Source organism: Phallusia mammillata, chromosome 7, assembly GCF_965637545.1.
Source record: "Phallusia mammillata chromosome 7, kaPhaMamm4.hap1.1, whole genome shotgun sequence".
Lineage (NCBI taxonomy): Eukaryota > Metazoa > Chordata > Ascidiacea > Phlebobranchia > Ascidiidae > Phallusia > Phallusia mammillata.
Window position 1 is genome coordinate 6,643,641 of NC_137258.1, and position 17,945 is coordinate 6,661,585.

A 17,945-nucleotide genomic window follows, 5' to 3' on the forward strand; every position below is an offset into this window, starting at 1 on the left:
GAAAAGATTTTTGTTTCAGTTCCTATGGGCGCAACTCGGCCGTGTGTTTTTCATCGCTTAAGACCCGATAAAACGAAAATTTGGATCAGGAAAACGCTTTCTAATGGTAACGGTTTGCTTGGACCAAGCAAACATCGTAAAAACTGGACGTTTGCTACTTGTTTACTGACCTCGTTGCAAAAGGCGCTCCGCTAATCATTCCGCTAAACTTGCATCGCGAACAGTAGCTGGCTAATGAGACAGTGTTTTTTGCTCTTGCTAACTTTGTGTTTGAAGTGAGATTATTTGCATTTTTTCTGCAAAATTAAATCAAAAAAGAGTATGGACGACGTGGCTTTGACCCCTAAGAGTTTTGGGACAGTTGATTTGGTTGTTTTTGTTGGTAAGTAGACAACATGTTTCTAACATTTGTTATAAAATCTTTTCGCTCGTTTCTGAAACAGCGTATTAAACGAACCTTTATTTGTTATTTAAAAGGAATCTTATGCGTTTCCCTGCTTGTTGGGGTGTACTACGCTTTCAAAGATCGAAGCAAACAAACAACTGATAATTACTACTTCGGAGAAAGATCTATGTCACCGGTAAAACCAATCAGTCTCTTTAACATAGGCCTACCATATTTCCACCCCCACAAAGGAGGACACATTGTTAAATAGGATATGAAAAGATAATTTAAGGGGCCCCAAAAAACAAAAGCTTTAGAGATTAGATGGTATTGAATTATAGCTTGGATAAAGTTTAAAGCTTGTAGGCTAGTCTCAAAAAATGTAAAATCCACCTGTATTTAAAAAAATCAGCTGAAGATGTATAGTTGGCTGTTTTCAAAGGCATAATTGTTACTTATGTGTTCGGTAAATCAGAAATTCTTTAAAAAGGAGGACATTTGGGCACTTTTTCTTGTCCTCGGAAGGAGAACATGTCCTCCAAAAAGAGGACGTATGGTAGGCCTACTTTAACATATGACTTCAATGTAAACATTTTGTGCACTTTATCGAAGATACCAGTTGGATTATCCATATCGGTTACATATATTTCGGCATTGACGGTAATCGGTTTTCCTACTGAAGCATATGGTTATGGCACCGTGCTTCTGTGGTACAGCGTAACGGCAATGATCGCAAACGCCGTAGTCTGCGTTTACTACATCCCGATTATCCGAAGACTCAAAGTCGCCTCCATTTATCAGGTAATTTCACACTGTGCGTGCAAAATAATATTTTAACCCAGTTCCGTACTCGGTAATTTCAGAAAATTACCATAAGCTACGTAGTTTTTTTTTGCAAAAGCCGTCCAACTTTGTAGCCTACTTGTGCTTCACCTGTCTGTCAACTTGAACTAACTTTTGGACGTTAGATGTGGCGCGTTTGTATAATTAACAAAATAAAACAAACGCTATAGCATTGTATAGTACCTAGAGATGAGATTCAATCAACGGATTCGAGTTCTTGAGTCAATCATTAGCAACCTTTCAGGGGTAAGTACGTCTGTTTCATTTATTCCTTCTGTATTTGTTAAACTCTACAAAGAAAACACTGTTGTTACCTAGGTTTTTTATATGGGCATCACAATTTACCTCCCATCTCTGGCCCTCAGCGCTGTTATACCGCTTGGACTCAAACTCAACATCATTCTGACATCCACAATTTGCGTTCTTTACACTACTCTGGTAAAATTTTTGTCTTGCATGATAGTTTCTAAATAAGAGAAATAGATTTCCACCAGGCTACTTAGTAAAAAATTAACACCTACTATCCTAGTTATAACGTTAGTTAGGATTTTTTTTAGAAAAAGTTTGCTGGTATGTGGTTCCCTTTTTATGTCGTCTTTGTAACAAAGATAAAACAATTGTACGTCCCAGGGTGGAATGAAGGCCGTTGTATGGACGGACACACTTCAGACATTTGTTATGTGTGGTGGAATGTTTGCCACTTTAATCAAAGCAATTGTTGACGTCGGAGGCTTGGGTGAGGTCTGGGAAGCACTGGAACGCGGAGAAAGACTGACAGCATTCAAGTAAGCCAATGCACTGTATTGTGCAATAATAGACTCATAAGCTTTTCGAGTAAAAAATTAACACTGTATTATTGCATTGTAGCTTCAATCCCGATCCAACATACCCCTACACTTTTTGGACGCTACTAATCGGACAAAGTGTTGCCTTTTGCGGAATCGGTACAAGCCAAGCGTTGTGTCAACGATTCCTTGCCTGTAGGACCCTTCGCGAAACTCGTATGTAAGTAAGCTACCCATCATGGATAATTGGGTTAAGTGAACTCTGTTTACACACACAAGAAATGTTTGCAAACAGGGACCGATTTACGAGCAGGACCCTGTTAAACTTTACGGCGGTGAATCAGCAAAAAAGTAGTTTTCAGATTTCAAACGCAGGCTACTTTTTCAATAAATACTTCGTCTAAGACCGGTTTGCCGAAACAAAGACCTGTGTAAAGTCGTTAACATAGTAGCCTACCAGCAACCGTACATAAGATATGCACAAACATGGTACAAAATAAATTCCGTATAAGTTTTTTTGTAAATTTAGGTTTTGCCGAGTAAAATATGTAGGCTAGGCTAAGCTACAAAACAAAATTATATTTCAATGAGAAGTTAATGATACGGAAAATCTTTGATGATATATTCTGTTACATAATTCGTATTGGTTGACTCTGTTTGTGGCGTACACCGGGATTCAGCACATTACAAGTCTTGTTCCTTTGCAGAGCTGTTGGAATTTCGATTGTATTATCATCCGTCTTGTTTATTGTGGCCTCTTTAAGTGGATGCGTGATGTACGCTTACTTCGAAGGCTGCGATCCGCTAAAGACTGGAGAAATCAGCAAGTCTGACCAGCTTATGCCCTACCTGGCCGTCAGCATCTTTCAAACCTTGCCTGGGTTCGCCGGCCTTTTTGTGTCAGCCGCTTTTAGTGGAACACTGAGGTATGATAGAAAGAATTTCGCCATTGGTACCAAACTTACAGTGACGGGATTTCTTGAAATTTTTGTTTGTAGTTTTCGCAAAGCTATGACCTAAAGTAGTTTTCAGGACTTGCTATATTTGTAACTTATTAAATTAGACTTAAACCTCAATATCATTGAGGCATATGTCCTTACCGTATCAATGCGATTTTAAATGTTCATGCCACAAACAAAAGCCTAAAGACCAATGTGACTTGATATCTCCAATAGCACCGTGTCTTCCGGCATCAATGCGTGTGGCGCCCTGGTAATCGAAGACTATATTTTGCCCTGCTTTCCAAATATCAAAGAAACCACGAAGTTGACCCTGAGCAAAGTAATCGGTAAGCATTTCTGGGATTGTCTTTTTCTTTGTACACCAGTTTAGAAAACATAAAAAAGTACCTTTTAGTTTTGATTGTTGGACTAATTGTGACGTCGTTTGCACTTTTGATCGAACATATTGATTCAACGGTAATCCAACTTAGTTTCACAATACTTGGGACGATGTCAGGTCCTATGCTAGGAATCTTCACTCTCGCCATATTCTTTCCATGGTGTACAACAAAGGTACAATTTATTTAGATAAAAAGCATCGCTTCATCTATAGTTGAATCATTGTAGCTGAAACAAATCCAACTTCTATCACAGGGAGCTTTCATCGGACAAATAACCAGTACACTGTTTATTGGCACGATGGGAATTGTATCTCTGGTCAAAGGTAGATCCCCTGAAAAATACGGCTTTCTCCCCACCTCAGTTGATATGTGCAAGATGGACGGGAGTGCAAACATTTCAACCAATATTCCGATCATAGAAACTTCCACGGCAAACCATTTTTTCAACTACACAACCGATATGGCAACAAATCCCGCATTAGTGGATGAGAGGTAATCTAGAGGTAGACTACAATAGTGGGAATTTTAAAGTAAAATTGAGCTAATATATTTTTATACCAAGTTTGAACTCTTAAGTTATTAGGAAAGATCGTACGTTTTTACCTGATAAATATAACATAACTCTCCTCTTTTTAGTTCTGTATATGTCACTGGATTGTTTGCTTTATCTCATCTCTACTATTCTGTGGTTTCAATTATCATCACAGTGTTGGTGGGAATGACAGCTTCTCTAATCCTGGGTTAGTAAGTTTCACGAAAAATGAAAATACCTTGTTTTTTATTAACTATCATATTCTTAACAAACCACACATTCCAGGGGCCAACGATCCAACTAAATCCGACCCCAAACTGTTCCTGCCCTTTGTCGACAACAAACTACTTCCGGAAAAAGTACGAGTGTTCTTTCGATTCGGAGTTCCACCACTTAATGAGGAGAACGAGTCGGCGAATTCGGAAGAAAAACACGAACTTTGTTCCACTGAAGATAGCAACTTGAAAATCGACGCTAAGAGCGAAAAAAGTGTATAGTGAATAGTTTCTGTCAATTTATCGGTGTCACCTTCTGATAACGCTTTTATTAGTCACGTATACTTACCATGAACTCAAACCAAGAAAGCTCAGTTTACGGATTTAATGTTTCAATAAACAAAGTCCATTAATAGTGTGATGAATTTCCCACTTTTTAAAACATGATTTAAAGATTTTTGCTTGCACTTTGCATTAGGACTCTGCAAATCTATTTTAGCACATAGCCATATGTACCATGTGTATCGATATCATAGTTTGTGATCGCTGACTATCAAACGAATAACATTCAAAAGCAAAATTCTAGACATTATTTGCTACTATGAGGTATATGTAAATTTTACTAAGAATTCAACTCGGGTTTCTTGGCTTTTTTCCTCGCCACGTGGTAGCACAGCGCAGCAAAATTATAAATAACGGAAGCGTCCTAGGTTCAAACCCCGTGAAAAAGGGCGCTTGGTGTCAACTAACGACAAAAACTTTAGATCAATCTTTAGAATTTAGATTTATTTCTCACGTGGCAAACTGCGTAAAAAGTGGCAGGTAACGTCAGGGGAGAAGCTAAAACACAACGCTTTTGCTCCATCAAAAAGAACAAAAAGGTCGTTTGTTAGTTTTTATGAATATAAGGAAATTGAAACTATGCCATAATAGAAGGGACACAAACCAACCTTTCAGGTGCAATCTTCACAGGCAAAAGATTGATTAGTCGTTTCCAGTAACAAAGTTAATTTCGATGACAACACGTTGGCCTGACACTGGTCGGTAGATGTCGCTAGAAAAGCGCATCGTTGCCGTAGATTAGAGGCACTGGCTGAAATTAAAGACGTGTACACCGTTGACAACTTGATCCCTTGCGGTACACTGAAAAACAAATGAAAGGTTTATTATAAATCAAAAAACACGATAACTTTAAAAAAAAAAGTTAGGCATACGCATCCCCGAAAACCTGCTGTCATATCGGGTAGTGGGAAACAATAATAATTTGAAGTTTTCACCCTGTTTTGACAGACTTAAGCCAGCAGTTCCACTATTCAAGTTATCTTTAACCATGGGTGCATGTCACAAATATTCTAGAGTCTAGACCGCCCCATGACATCATCTCGCAACCCAGTTCTCAAGCGACGTTATCCCGCAACCGCTTGAGGTTTACTGTGTGGGTCAAGTCTTTTGATGCGAATCGCCGTTCACACTACCACTTCTTTTGTTTATGTGTTCAATGTGCCAACTTATCAGGTCGCGCTGTTACGGGGTGCAAGTCATCATTGTTTTATCTGAAGGAAATCGTCACAGCGAGTTAACGCCTTTTTCCCCGTTATTGTTACGCATGCTATATAAGAGCGCCCATCTAATAACATAAGAGACATAGAATATAGAGATAACTGCGAAGTAGTGCTGGATTGTTGTTTTTGTTGTTTTGGTTGTGGTTGGACGTGAATAAATGTAAAAGAAAAGGACAGCTGCCGATCAGAGTACACGAGCGTTAGTTGTTAAAGAACTTCCGATAGTCAGTCCCAAATCTTTTGCGTACCCGTGCAAACGGGAACGTGACATCTGGGGGCTCGTCCGGGATCTGACTTAAAAACGCGAAGTTGAACACTAACCCCTGTAAGATCGGCAATGGCGTCTGGATTGCAGTACGTGCAATTAGGGAAGCAATTGGGGCTCGTTGACGAAGAGCTACGCAAGTATGTAGATGATCAGGTGAAACAGGACCATGAGAATGAACGTGAAGAGCGAAGGGCTAATCGTGAGGCTGAACAGAAAAAACGTGAGATCGAGCAAAGAAACCTTGAGGCCGAAAGAGAAGAACGGCAGAGAAACCTTGAGGCCGAAAGGGAAGAACGGCAACGAAGCCAAGCCATGGAGCACGAGCTGGCGATGAAGAAGCTTGAGCTTGAGCTGGAAGCTATGAACCGCCGTGCAGAAAAAGCAAACACGGTGACATCTAATGTGGCCGAGTGTCCAGAGCACCTGACGTACGCGCATAAGCTTTGTGTGAACAAGTCAGTCGACCCGGATCGTGTCCACCTGGTGGAGGATGAACAAGAGCGCATTCCAGGGCCAATTAGCAAAGCAGCGGACAGCGCCGAGGCTCATGCTCTGTTTAACCAGCATGACGAGGATGCTTCGCAGGGATGCATTGAAGAGGAAATGCAGATGTGTGACAAAGAAGAGTCGGCTTCTGCGACACAACAAGCGACGAAGCAAAACGGCAGAGAAACCTTGAGGCCGAAAGGGAAGAACGGCAACGAAGCCAAGCCATGGAGCACGAGCTGGCGATGAAGAAGCTTGAGCTTGAGCTGGAAGCTATGAACCGCCGTGCAGAAAAAGCAAACACGGTGACATCTAATGTGTCCAGAGCACCTGACGTACGCGCATAAGCTTTGTGTGAACAAGTCAGTCGACCCGGATCGTGTCCACCTGGTGGAGGATGAACAAGAGCGCATTCCAGGGCCAATTAGCAAAGCAGCGGACAGCGCCGAGGCTCATGCTCTGTTTAACCAGCATGACGAGGATGCTTCGCAGGGATGCATTGAAGAGGAAATGCAGATGTGTGACAAAGAAGAGTCGGCTTCTGCGACACAACAAGCGACGAAGCAAAACGCCACGCCTGAGACGATGACCGTTGGGCAACAAGCAGAGTTATCTCAGGAGCTGGTTAACGTACAACTGCATTCAGTGGAGGGAGGCGAGACGGTTTCTTCAAACCAGACGACGGAGAAGAGCACCGTTACACGTACTGTCGTGGCGCCGACCAGTGAGAGTAACGTGTCAAGCCCGTTTACCCGTCTCCCGTCGTTCTTGCCAACCCGCCAACAGATGAAACAACAAATGCAGTCAGGAAACGAATTTGCGCAATCGTCCCTCCGAGATTCGAAGCCATGTCGCTATCAGGGGGATTTCCACACGTGGTTCCGGTGCAGACGTAAGCAGGGAAAAGGCAACGAAAGAAAACATTGGATAGGAAAAGCGATATCTTCAGCAAGCAAGAGCTTTGACTTTCGGATGGCACTGATGAGTTGTGGGAACATTTGTGTCAGATTGCGCGAGATTTTCTTGTTTGAAGAAAATCTCCTTTTAAAAACGGGGTTGTGTCACAAATATTCTAGAGTCTAGACCGCCCCATGACATCATCTCGCAACCCAGTTCTCAAGCGACGTTATCCCGCAACCGCTTGAGGTTTACTGTGTGGGTCAAGTCTTTTGTTGCGAATCGCCGTTCACACTACCACTTCTTTTGTTTATGTGTTCAATGTGCCAACTTATCAGGTCGCGCTGTTACGGGGTACAAGTCATCATTGTTTTATCTGAAGGAAATCGTCACAGCGAGTTAACGCCTTTTTCCCCGTTATTGTTACGCATGCTATATAAGAGCGCCCATCTAATAACATAAGAGACATAGAATATAAGATAGAATTGAGAGATAACTGCGAAGTAGTGCTGGATTGTTGTTTTTGTTGTTTTGGTTGTGGTTGGACGTGAATAAATGTAAAAGAAAAGGACAGCTGCCGATCAGAGTACACGAGCGTTAGTTGTTAAAGAACTTCCGATAGTCAGTCCCAAATCTTTTGCGTACCCGTGCAAACGGGAACGTGACAGTGCACAACATTCAGCCGTATGTCTGATAAAGTTTCTCCTTTTGTTTTTTTGCTATGATATGCAGAACTTACAGCGATGTCATTTAACGAAGAAATTCCAGTCATAATGTTTAAATAATCTCACAAATCCAAATGCCTGACAAATTCAAATACTTAAAGGAAACTTTTGATGATTTAATAGATTCATGGGGCTTATAATGGTGTCACAAATACGAAACGATGCACGCAAAGGCCGCTTCCTTTGTGCAGCAACGTTTCAGTGAAACAAACCGGTTTTTCACGTTGCGTTTAGTTGATGTGAATAAGTTTTGCGATGCAATCTGGGGCAACATTTTTGGTGGCAGGATATTTGTTAGTTTACTTGGGATGTGCACAACCTGTGGCCGTAAAGTGTATTTCAAAATATATAATATAATTTGCTAGCCTAAAAACTAGTCTGAATGGATCTTGTGGGGATTGAAAAAAGTATTACAGGCCCGTAGCCATGAGGTGGAGATTTTTTTGCGCTGATTTTACGCAAACAATACAAAAAATTTAGGAAACTTACATGGAGTGTAAGATAAAGGTAGTGATGTCATAAACAGTCGAACACCATATTGTACAGCTTAATTCATGAAAAAACTTAAATTTTAACATTGATTATTAGGCACCAGTAATATGACTAATGTGAGATTAATACTATTTGGTTAGGACTGTAATATACAAACAAAAACATTAAAAAAATTGGAAGCAGTTGGTCATGGTTCGCATGGTTGTAACAGCATATGTTGTTAAGCCGGTTCTTGGGTTGTTCGGTTCCCAAGAGATAAGTGCCCTCTATGTTAAGTACCATTATGACAGTTACATGTTATTGTAGGTCGGTCAAAATGATTGTAGCGGTCAAATGTTGCCGATATGCGATCAAACGCGATATTACAATAGACTGCGGGTACGCGGTCATATTTTTCGCAGTTGTAACAAAAGTAACAAACACTGGGAATTAACACTGCCAAATGTAATTGCAGTATAATGGTAAAGTTACGTGGACAACAAGAATCACCTGCAGCAAGGAAGCAACGCTACTAGGTTTGATTGTTTACATACAATGTGAATATTGTTTTACTTCTGTCTGTGACATAATTCATTTGAATCATTCCCGAGATAAGAAAAAAACGGGATTATCCTTGTAAATGTTCGTTCAATTATTTTTCAAAATTACAATGTGTCGTACTTACAGGTTGGGTTTAGTAGAATTAGAAACTTCTTTGCGTTTATCGAGGCTTTGCTGTTAGTAGTATTGTTGTTGTACATGATATGACAAGAAGAGCACTACCGATAACCGACAATGAAATGTGAATAGCACTGCATTAGCAGGTTGAAGTTCGTTTCTTTCCTTCCCAACCCAAAGCGGTCACGACCACTGCCTAAACTGTTGTTAACAGGTGAACAGTTAATACGTAGAAGCATACTTTTCACAACGGAGTGTCTTGTGCCCTTTGCTTTTTTCAACTATTTCATAATAGGGGGATTTAATTTGTTTTGAATTTTTGGATCAGACAGACAGGTTTTTTCAAGCATTTTAGTTGCGTCTTCCTCAAAAATCTGTTATTCATTTTAGGAATTTGTGTCTGCACGTAAGCGAATGTGTTTACGGCGTCATTCGCAGTAATAAGCCTGGGATGTATGGGTGCCTGCAGCAATGTTCAGTAAACCTTGACCCTCCTTTTGGCAGGTGTTCACAAGCCGTATTTATAAAGCTTTTAATGCACGCGTAACCGTCTAATCCAATCCAAGTAAGTCCCAGAACATGCTATTGCCAATGCTGCTGCTGATGCTGCAAATATTCCAGCAATGTGGTTTGTGGTTTGTGGTTTGTGGTTTGTGGTTTGTGGTTTGAAACGCGCGTAGCTCATAACTAATCCAAAAATATGCCCTATATTGGGGCTTCTTTATTACATGATGTGGCTGAGGTAAATCATTCTCTAGAACAGGGATGGCGAACCTTTTTAGTTGAATGGGTCAAACATGATGTCAAAATTTGGAAAGAAAACAAAGTGGGTCACATATTTTATTATGTGCCAATTTCAATGCTAAGATGCTTGTTGCTGCATGTTTTCTGCAAGTCTTGTAATCCTAGGTAGTTTTCAGTTTAATACACGCAGCAGTCATATCTGAGCTGAGACGATTCCTGGCACTTGATTTTATGAAATTCATGTGTGAAAACAAAGATTCGCATAAATATGTGGAACCGAACAGCGTCATCAAATTTACAACAAATCGTTTCAAGTTATACGTTTAAACATATCTGTTGCCTTACAATTGACTCAACAATCTGTATTTTAAGACAATAGGCAATCGTGCAAAGGGCCTAAAGTTAACTGTTGTGTTGCTTTTTAATCTTGGAAGTCTGGTACCCCTACCACTAGTAATCAGTATAAATTTTTAAAACTACAAGTGGGTCACTGGAATTCAAGTGGTGGGTCACTTTGTGACCCGCGGGTCAGTGGTTCGCCATCCCTGCTCTAGAAAGAGTAGACGAATTACAGACGTTCAGACGTCGTTGCAGTTAAAATAATTCGCATACCGATGCGCATATTATATATATACGAAACAAGATTGTCAACAAAATTTAACCTGAAAATAGACATTTCCCAACTTGTGATATATGTAATGAAGGTGTAAGTCGTTGCAAGAATGGTAATAGAACAGGGAATGATTCCTAGAATATTATAACATACACTCATACAGTATATGATAACATATATGATTACAAATTGCGAAGGCTGGTTTTACCTGTATAAGTATATTTACCTCAAGAAAGTATAGACTACAGATAGTGTTTCTGTGATCTATTATGATTCACATTTGGAAGAGTCTGACACGGTATGAGCGACGGCTCTGTATTCTGCTCTTGATCTCAGCTGTCACCAATCCATTTTCTGCTCTCGCCACTCTTATCTTTCATTACACGCCGGAATATCACTGCAATGTTACTGCGCAAATCAACACAGTAACTAGTAAGGTAAGTACCATGTGATATAGCCAGTACACATATAACACAAAGTTTGTCCTGTCAAGTAATAATGCTGAATAAGGTAAGTCCGTTTGTCTGTTTTGCAGGGGCGAGAAAATTTTTGCTCACAATATCTATATTCACTTAGGAATGTTTTTATGCATACGATTTGTAGAAGCAGAAATATGTTTATGCAAGTCGAGTAGGCTACATTTATCACAACTTACAAAAAGCGTTTGTGTGTGAATATTATTGAGTTGTCGGCATAAATATAGTTTTACTTTACTATACAGTTTGTGGTTATTTGTTGTAGCATTTTCAAATGTTCAACCGGACTTACAACTCAACTGAAATCACACTTCTGAACGAGTACTTGATTCCTGAAGAAACGGATGCTTTGGGGCGAAGCGCTCTAAGCCATTGTCATGCCTACAACAGAACAAAACAACAACTTGTCGACTTTGCGTCATACAACACGCCAGGTAAAACATCAAACAAAGTGTAAGTACAAGGGTAGATTTTCTGTACTTGGCCAGTTTATATCCTAATCATTGACTTTGACTTATCACATATACAGTACCATCAGTCCTCACATGTGTGAATTTGCACGTAGGTAGATAAATATATATCAAGGTTGCCAAATAATATTATTACAGTATAAATGCAATAGTGCTAAGGCAGTGCTCCTGACACTAAACCTGTAAACAACATTTCTAAAATTGACATCTATTTCATTACGTCTTGTTAAATCAACAACTAACTAGGGTTAAAATAAAGAAGAACATGTATAACCGTGCATTGCTCATGCAGCAGTTTTATATTTAACATCGACGTTTCGTCGATTTGTATAGGACGTAGAAAAGTCGATTGTTTATGATAAAACTGCTGGATGAGCAATACTCGGTTATACATTATGCCTGGCAGCAATAGTTTATTTAAAGAAAAACATGGTTTAAAACGATGGTTAAAGCCAACATAGTGAAATGAAGTACAGACATATCGGGTTAATCCGTATAAATGTTCTGCTGTACGTGATTAACCAAATTCGTTTCGTCGATCACATGTAAACGATGTGTTTTTATAGGCAGTTTCAGAAGCAACGTGACCGCACAAAACGTCAAGTGCAGCTCAACCACATTTTTCTTCGAGAAAGGTGTGGAATCAGCAGTTCGCGAGGTATGTACGAACTTGACTTTGTGATTTTGTAGTCTATCACACTTTCATTTTTAGTTTGATATGGTGTGCGACAATGCTTGGAAGAAACCAATGGCACTCATATCTTACATGATCGGGAAATTTGCGGGAACATACAGTAGCGGGTGGTTTTCAGACAAGTAAGCAAAACACAACACGTACAAATGGTACAATTTAGCAATGCTATTTTTTCATCAAGATGAGTTTTTTGCGTTATGTGTAACACACGCTCTATCAAATGTTTCATTTTCTCCAATTGATTGAGTTATATTTATGTTTTTGTAGGTTCGGTCGTCGAATTAACTTTCTCGTTTTCACTTTTGTGCAAACCATAGCAATGATCATCATGGCATTTGCGAATAGCTATAATATGTACGTGGCGCTGTTCGTTGTAATCGGGTTCAGTGGAGTGGGAAACTACGGAGGTGCCATTGTTTTGGGTAGGACTCAATTCAGATGTGTTTGTCCATAATTTTAGCGTCGTTCGCCTATAATGTGGTTACAGTTATTGAGGTCAAAGGCATGTGTGAGCCAGTAAGTCAGTTACTAAATTTAGGCTTGGACGAAGTACACGAACTTTTTCGTCCTACCAAGTGTTGCAACAATTTTAATCACGCAAAGTGACCTAAAGAAATGTTTCACACAGGAAGTGAAACTGTCAAAAAGGAACATCGCAACTTCGTTTGTACGTTTATTGCTGTTGGATTTTCGATTGGTTACATGATTCTGCCGTTAATTGGATACTTATGCGGCAACTGGCGTTGGTTTTCGCTGGTGTCTGGTCTTATGGGACTTATCTACATTCCATACATTTGGTAAGCATGATAAAGCTTTGATGGATGACACACTAAATGATATGTTCTGCTAACCACAGTAATAAACTGATCCAATCTTAAGTTAGTGAAAGAAAAAAAACAGCGTGAAAACCGCCAAATCAGTTGATGTATTTTTGTTTTGTTTTACGAAAACTAATGCATTTCGCTTTTATAGGCATCATCCGTGTCTGAAAACAATAAAAAAACGGGATAATACCAATACATATGCAGACCGGCAGGCACAGCGTTGATATAATCACGAAAAAAGGCGAGGATACGATAAAGAAGCAAAACGAAACGCCAACACGGTAGTAAACACAAAGCGATTGCGGTCATCGAACTGCCGGAAGGACCATCGCTTAAATATTGATTGTGGAACCCGTCAAATTTAGCCATTTGTTTTCACAAACATCTAACGCTTCTGTGTGAGGTTCACATATCTCTCTCTATATATATATATATATACGTCAACAACGCAAATTACATACTTTGCTGTAGGTTGTATGTATTGGCGTACATCAGCAACTGAAGCAGACAAAACTGTTTAACATTTATTTTTAATTTAATAACCATCTCAACAAAAACCTTTTTCACGCTACAAAGCGCAGAGGCGTTTGGCCTAGACCAGTGGTTCTCAAATCAACAACTGGGGCCAACGAGTACCTTTAGTTATATCTATACGACTTGCTTGAAGCTGAATTTATTGCTAAACTACTGATAAACTTCCATGATTCTGGAACTAAAGCGGATTTTTTTTTTTCGATTCGGCATTACACTTAATTTTATGGCATATCGTTTAATGAGGGCGCTGTCCATGTTAGGGAACAGGGCCTTTTTAATGTCCTAAAATTTATACCATTCATATAAATAATACTTTTCAGTAATGCTTATCCTGATAAAAATAAGACGTACTGCTCTAACGCTTGAGGTGCCAATCTTACGTTTGTGGTAAGGGTTTTTTTTGGTTGACTATAGTCAGGCGTTGTCCTAGCGGTAGAGGCAGTTAAAACAAGGATGCGACTGTATTCTCATAATTTAGTAAAAGCGGTAAACTTGTTTATCACGTGGTCGGCGACGTAATACTATGGGTGGCGAGTTTGGCGACTTCTTTGCCCCTGCCGTATAAAGCGGGTGCCAGTTCCTGTACCTCTTTTAAAAAAAACATCGTTGTGGCTTTTACCACCCTTTAATGTTGAAAGTCAAATGCTTCTCGAAGAGGTTTAACAATTGTTATAAATTCGACGAATTCATTTGTTGTGACTTGTAAGCATAAACCGCAATTGTAATCAATTGCGTATGTATTTCTAACAACCATATAACGCATGACCAACATTGGTCCGATTCTCGGGTATGCGGCATACCCGAGGTTTTCGTTGGGGGTATGCGGCATTCCCGAGGTTTTCGTTGGGGGTATGCGGCATTCCCGAGGTCTTCGTCGCATAGCCGAGTTTCGGCGCCTATGCCAATACGTACTAACATTAACCGCACTCGCGGAAAACTTTTAGGTTGATAGACGAGACCCCAAGTTGGCTAACTGCGTCCGGAAAGGCAAAACAAGCCAGAAAAGTGCTGCAAAAGATCGCAAACTACAACAAACAAAATGATTATGTGTTCGACAAAAACGAGACAGACAAAACATCAAAGACTAAAAAGATTTCCATCCTTAACGCTTGGTGGTTGCTCATAAAAACTCCTAAATTGTTGTTCCGTCTCATGATAACTTGTTCGGTTTGGTAAGTTTTGTGTTGTTTACGTTTTTTGTACGTTGCGTTTAACTGTGAATTTTCAGGTTTGTTTGCAACATGTCATACTACGCAATCGCATTTGACACCAACAGCTTGAGTGGAAGCCGGTTCCTAAATTGTTTCTATGCTGGAGTAGTGGAGCTGGCTGGTTACTTGATTTCATATTTCACTGTCGAAAAGGGCGGACGAAAGTACACAGTTATTGGATTCATGACCATCGCTGGGATTGCAACTGTGGCCTCACCGTTTACCAGACTATGTAGGACAATATTCATTTTAAAAATGTGTTTTTTTCCCCAGGTGAAACATGATATCAGAGGCCAAGACTCAAATGCAATGATAAAAACGTTGTTACATATTTGACATTTTTTTAACTACCTTTTCCGCATTCTGCTGCATGTTTGCTTGTTTAAAGAAACTGATAACGTCCGTTTTTATACGGCGAATTATGTATTTCTGTCTTTGAGAAATAACTTACGCTTTTTATACCTGCTTGTTTTTTTTTTATTAAACAGCCTGATTATTTGACTGGTTCGAAGCAAGAATTTTGTTTTACATTTTATTTTCTGCGAGAAACTTCAGCTAATTAATCTGAATTAATCAATTTGACTTGTTTTAAGGGAGCAACGTTGCGACAACATTGTTTACGATGTGCGCCAAACTTAGCGTAGCCGTCGGTTACCACGTTGTATACCTCAGTACACCTGAAATGTTTCCCACTGCCATCCGGCATTCTTCACTAGCAACCTCGTCCACATTTGGGCGTCTCGGTGGCGTTCTCGCGCCTGTGATTATTTTTACAGGTACGTAATGTATGTTTGTAATCATCACGACAGTCTTTTCAGCCTTGGTTATTTTGCAGGGAAGGGTGGCACCAACTACCCGACATACGTTGCGTCGGGGGCTTTGACACTCATCATTTCGGCGCTTTTTATTTTGACTCCAGATACACACAACAGAAAACTGCCAGAAACCGTCGAGGAAGCGGTTAACATGACCTTAAAGTAAGTATCGATTTTACACCATCAACACGTTTCTAACTACCGTGTTAAGGTGCGTGATACATTTGGTGGGTCGGCAAATTGTGTTCTACATCTAAGTATTAGAGATCCGCGTTCCGCTTCTTATAAAGTCAATGCTGACCCTTTTTAAAGATGCTACTGTATTTGACGAGCGAATTTCAACTAGCAGACTTCAATGTTAAGTTTCGCATTCAAGAATATTGAGTAAATTCCACTCCTTTGGTATAGAATAGATGGAAACACAATCCGATATCAAACACACTTTTGATATTCACTGTTCATTTCAGTTTACCATGCTCCGTTAACGACTCGATATCCGACCAAGAACTAAAAGAATTAAACGAAAACAGCGAAAGTAAAAAGCTCCAGGCGACAATCTAAGTGAAGACGAACCGGTGCCACAATTTCGCAGCGCATAGCGACCATCAATTTAATTCAGCCTATTTCCTAATGATAATAAATAATGTATTAACATCTACTAATTGATTTCACTACCGTCGTGCTTTGCGTAGATTACAAATCCCTTACATTTTTTTTTCCATTAGACATCTTCAAGTAAGAGTGATTTTCTTTGAATATGATTACACAATTTTATCATAACTGTTGGCCGATTTAAAAAGATTACGTCATGGACTGAGCGTGAAATCGGTCAGAAACAATGAGGTACACTCCCCACAGACTGATACTGCATCCCAAGTTCATACTTGGGTTGTGCGATCTCCCAAAGGGAATAATCAATGCTATTTATTAGTGATGGGACGAGTACCCGGTACTCGGTATCGAACGATTTCAGTGGTATCGATACTCGTACTCGGTATCGAAATATTTTGTCTCAGCTTTCGATACCAACGTGCGAGTACCGAAGGCCGATTTACACTGTAAGAACACTGAAAACTTTGTGCCAATATATGCTTCGGACAGTACAAATTTGGGAAAAAGTTCCTCCAGGTTTTTTTTCGCTATCGTATGGAGATTACTTTTTTCTGCATGTGTGTGTGCACGCCTGTACGCCGGCCATAGTAGATAAATTAGCAGGTGATATACAACTAAGTACTCGGTAATTGTACTCGGTACTCGGTATCGAAGGTATATACATGTGGTACTCGTACTTGGTATCGGTACTCGCTTCAAAACCTGGTATCGTCCCATCACTATTATTTATGCAAATGGTTTAACATAACCCCCGCCAAAGCATAACAGGCAAGATCAGTGTGCCAGCAACTTAGAACACAATCTAATTTTAGTATGCAACGTTTTACATGAAATGACAAGGTATGCTAGGCCAAACCACATGACGAAACTGAACGTTTACAGGGACAACCAATGACCATTAATTTTAACCACCCAATATCCTGTCTGATAGCACGTTATTTTGTGCCTGCAGCAGTCCAACTAAGTCGCTGCATGTTGCGGCCGAATTACTGGTGGGGCTAAACTGAGCTAAACTGTATTTACTGGTATTTAAAATTTGGATTTTCTGCCTTGAGGGTCAAATGTTTTGGGGCTAAAACAGGCAAATTTTTAGGCCACTCTTTTGGACCGAAATGTACAAAAAAACTGGTGTGGTACAGCAAAACGAAAAAAATGTGTTTAATTCACATAAAGGTATCTATCCAACATTAACTTACAATTTGTTTTCAAATAAACATGGTTTTCACCAGGGAGCCAAAACGTCATGTAGGTTCTTGTACAGTTCCGGTGCACTACTTCCTATTTTAAAGCGTTTGGGTTCGGTTCAGGTTTTAAAATGTAATTATGGTTCGGGTTCAAATTTCTGGTTTATGGCTTGGATTATAAAAAGAGCTGTGCAAACTTATAATTTAATACTGTAATGAAATATCAAAACCTTTTAAAACTTAATAATAGTTGATTATTTTCTTGCAGCAGAATCACCCATCATTTTTCTAATGTCACATTTGGCAAAAAAACAGCATAGCAAAAAACTAGCTTTGTCGCAAGCTTTAACTGTCAAAATTTTCTAAAAATGACAGAAAATTTCAACTTCACTCAATGCTAATGTCACCTTTTAGCCACAGCCTCCATTTACCAACCTAATTTGAATAACCAACCTAATTTTGTTGCAATCAGAATTGGATGGTGTTCATTCTTTCCATCTTCTGATTTGTCCTATAGTCCAAATTCTTTTCAGATTGCTTTTAATTAGATTCTACACTACATCAAACATCCTAGATAAC

At 39.6% G+C, this 17,945-nt stretch overlaps 4 protein-coding genes across 7 annotated transcripts; all 4 read left to right on the forward strand.

The window, feature by feature from the left end:
* Positions 1-321: 321 nt before the first annotated feature.
* LOC145239380 (sodium-coupled monocarboxylate transporter 1-like) lies at positions 322-5,838 on the forward strand. 3 transcript variants are annotated; one of them, XM_080102691.1, is made up of 13 exons: positions 322-382; positions 478-581; positions 998-1,186; positions 1,409-1,474; positions 1,547-1,666; positions 1,859-2,013; positions 2,096-2,233; positions 2,721-2,939; positions 3,189-3,301; positions 3,370-3,527; positions 3,609-3,847; positions 3,992-4,095; positions 4,173-5,838. In XM_080102691.1, the coding sequence occupies exons 1-13, from the start codon at positions 322-324 to the stop codon at positions 4,382-4,384; spliced, it is 1,878 nt and encodes a 625-aa protein (XP_079958817.1). In that variant the 3' UTR covers positions 4,385-5,838. The 3 variants fall into 3 exon arrangements, with proteins under 3 accessions (XP_079958817.1, XP_079958819.1, XP_079958818.1); XM_080102693.1 differs by having other exon boundaries at positions 3,992-4,099; positions 4,173-4,239; XM_080102692.1 differs by lacking the exons at positions 322-382; positions 478-581 and adding an exon at positions 843-941.
* A 9-nt stretch (positions 5,839-5,847) lies between these two features.
* LOC145239385 (uncharacterized) lies at positions 5,848-6,667 on the forward strand. The gene is made up of 2 exons (XM_080102700.1): positions 5,848-6,172; positions 6,206-6,667. Exons 1-2 carry the CDS (start codon positions 6,002-6,004, stop codon positions 6,665-6,667), a joined length of 633 nt encoding a protein of 210 aa, XP_079958826.1. The 5' UTR covers positions 5,848-6,001.
* Positions 6,668-6,721: 54 nt separating this feature from the next.
* On the forward strand, positions 6,722-7,886 carry LOC145239383 (uncharacterized). Its single transcript, XM_080102698.1, has one exon. The coding sequence runs from the start codon at positions 6,734-6,736 to the stop codon at positions 7,499-7,501; it is 768 nt and encodes a 255-aa protein (XP_079958824.1). The 5' UTR covers positions 6,722-6,733; the 3' UTR covers positions 7,502-7,886.
* Positions 7,887-10,815: 2,929 nt separating this feature from the next.
* Positions 10,816-16,383, forward strand: LOC145239381 (organic cation transporter protein-like). Of its 2 annotated transcripts, none has more exons than XM_080102695.1 (11): positions 10,816-10,983; positions 11,288-11,456; positions 12,059-12,150; positions 12,205-12,308; positions 12,454-12,608; positions 12,815-12,983; positions 14,489-14,716; positions 14,773-14,987; positions 15,349-15,531; positions 15,591-15,732; positions 16,296-16,383. In XM_080102695.1, exons 1-11 carry the CDS (start codon positions 10,816-10,818, stop codon positions 16,348-16,350), a joined length of 1,680 nt encoding a protein of 559 aa, XP_079958821.1. In that variant the 3' UTR covers positions 16,351-16,383. The 2 variants fall into 2 exon arrangements, with proteins under 2 accessions (XP_079958821.1, XP_079958820.1); XM_080102694.1 differs by having other exon boundaries at positions 16,038-16,350.
* Positions 16,384-17,945: the final 1,562 nt, after the last annotated feature.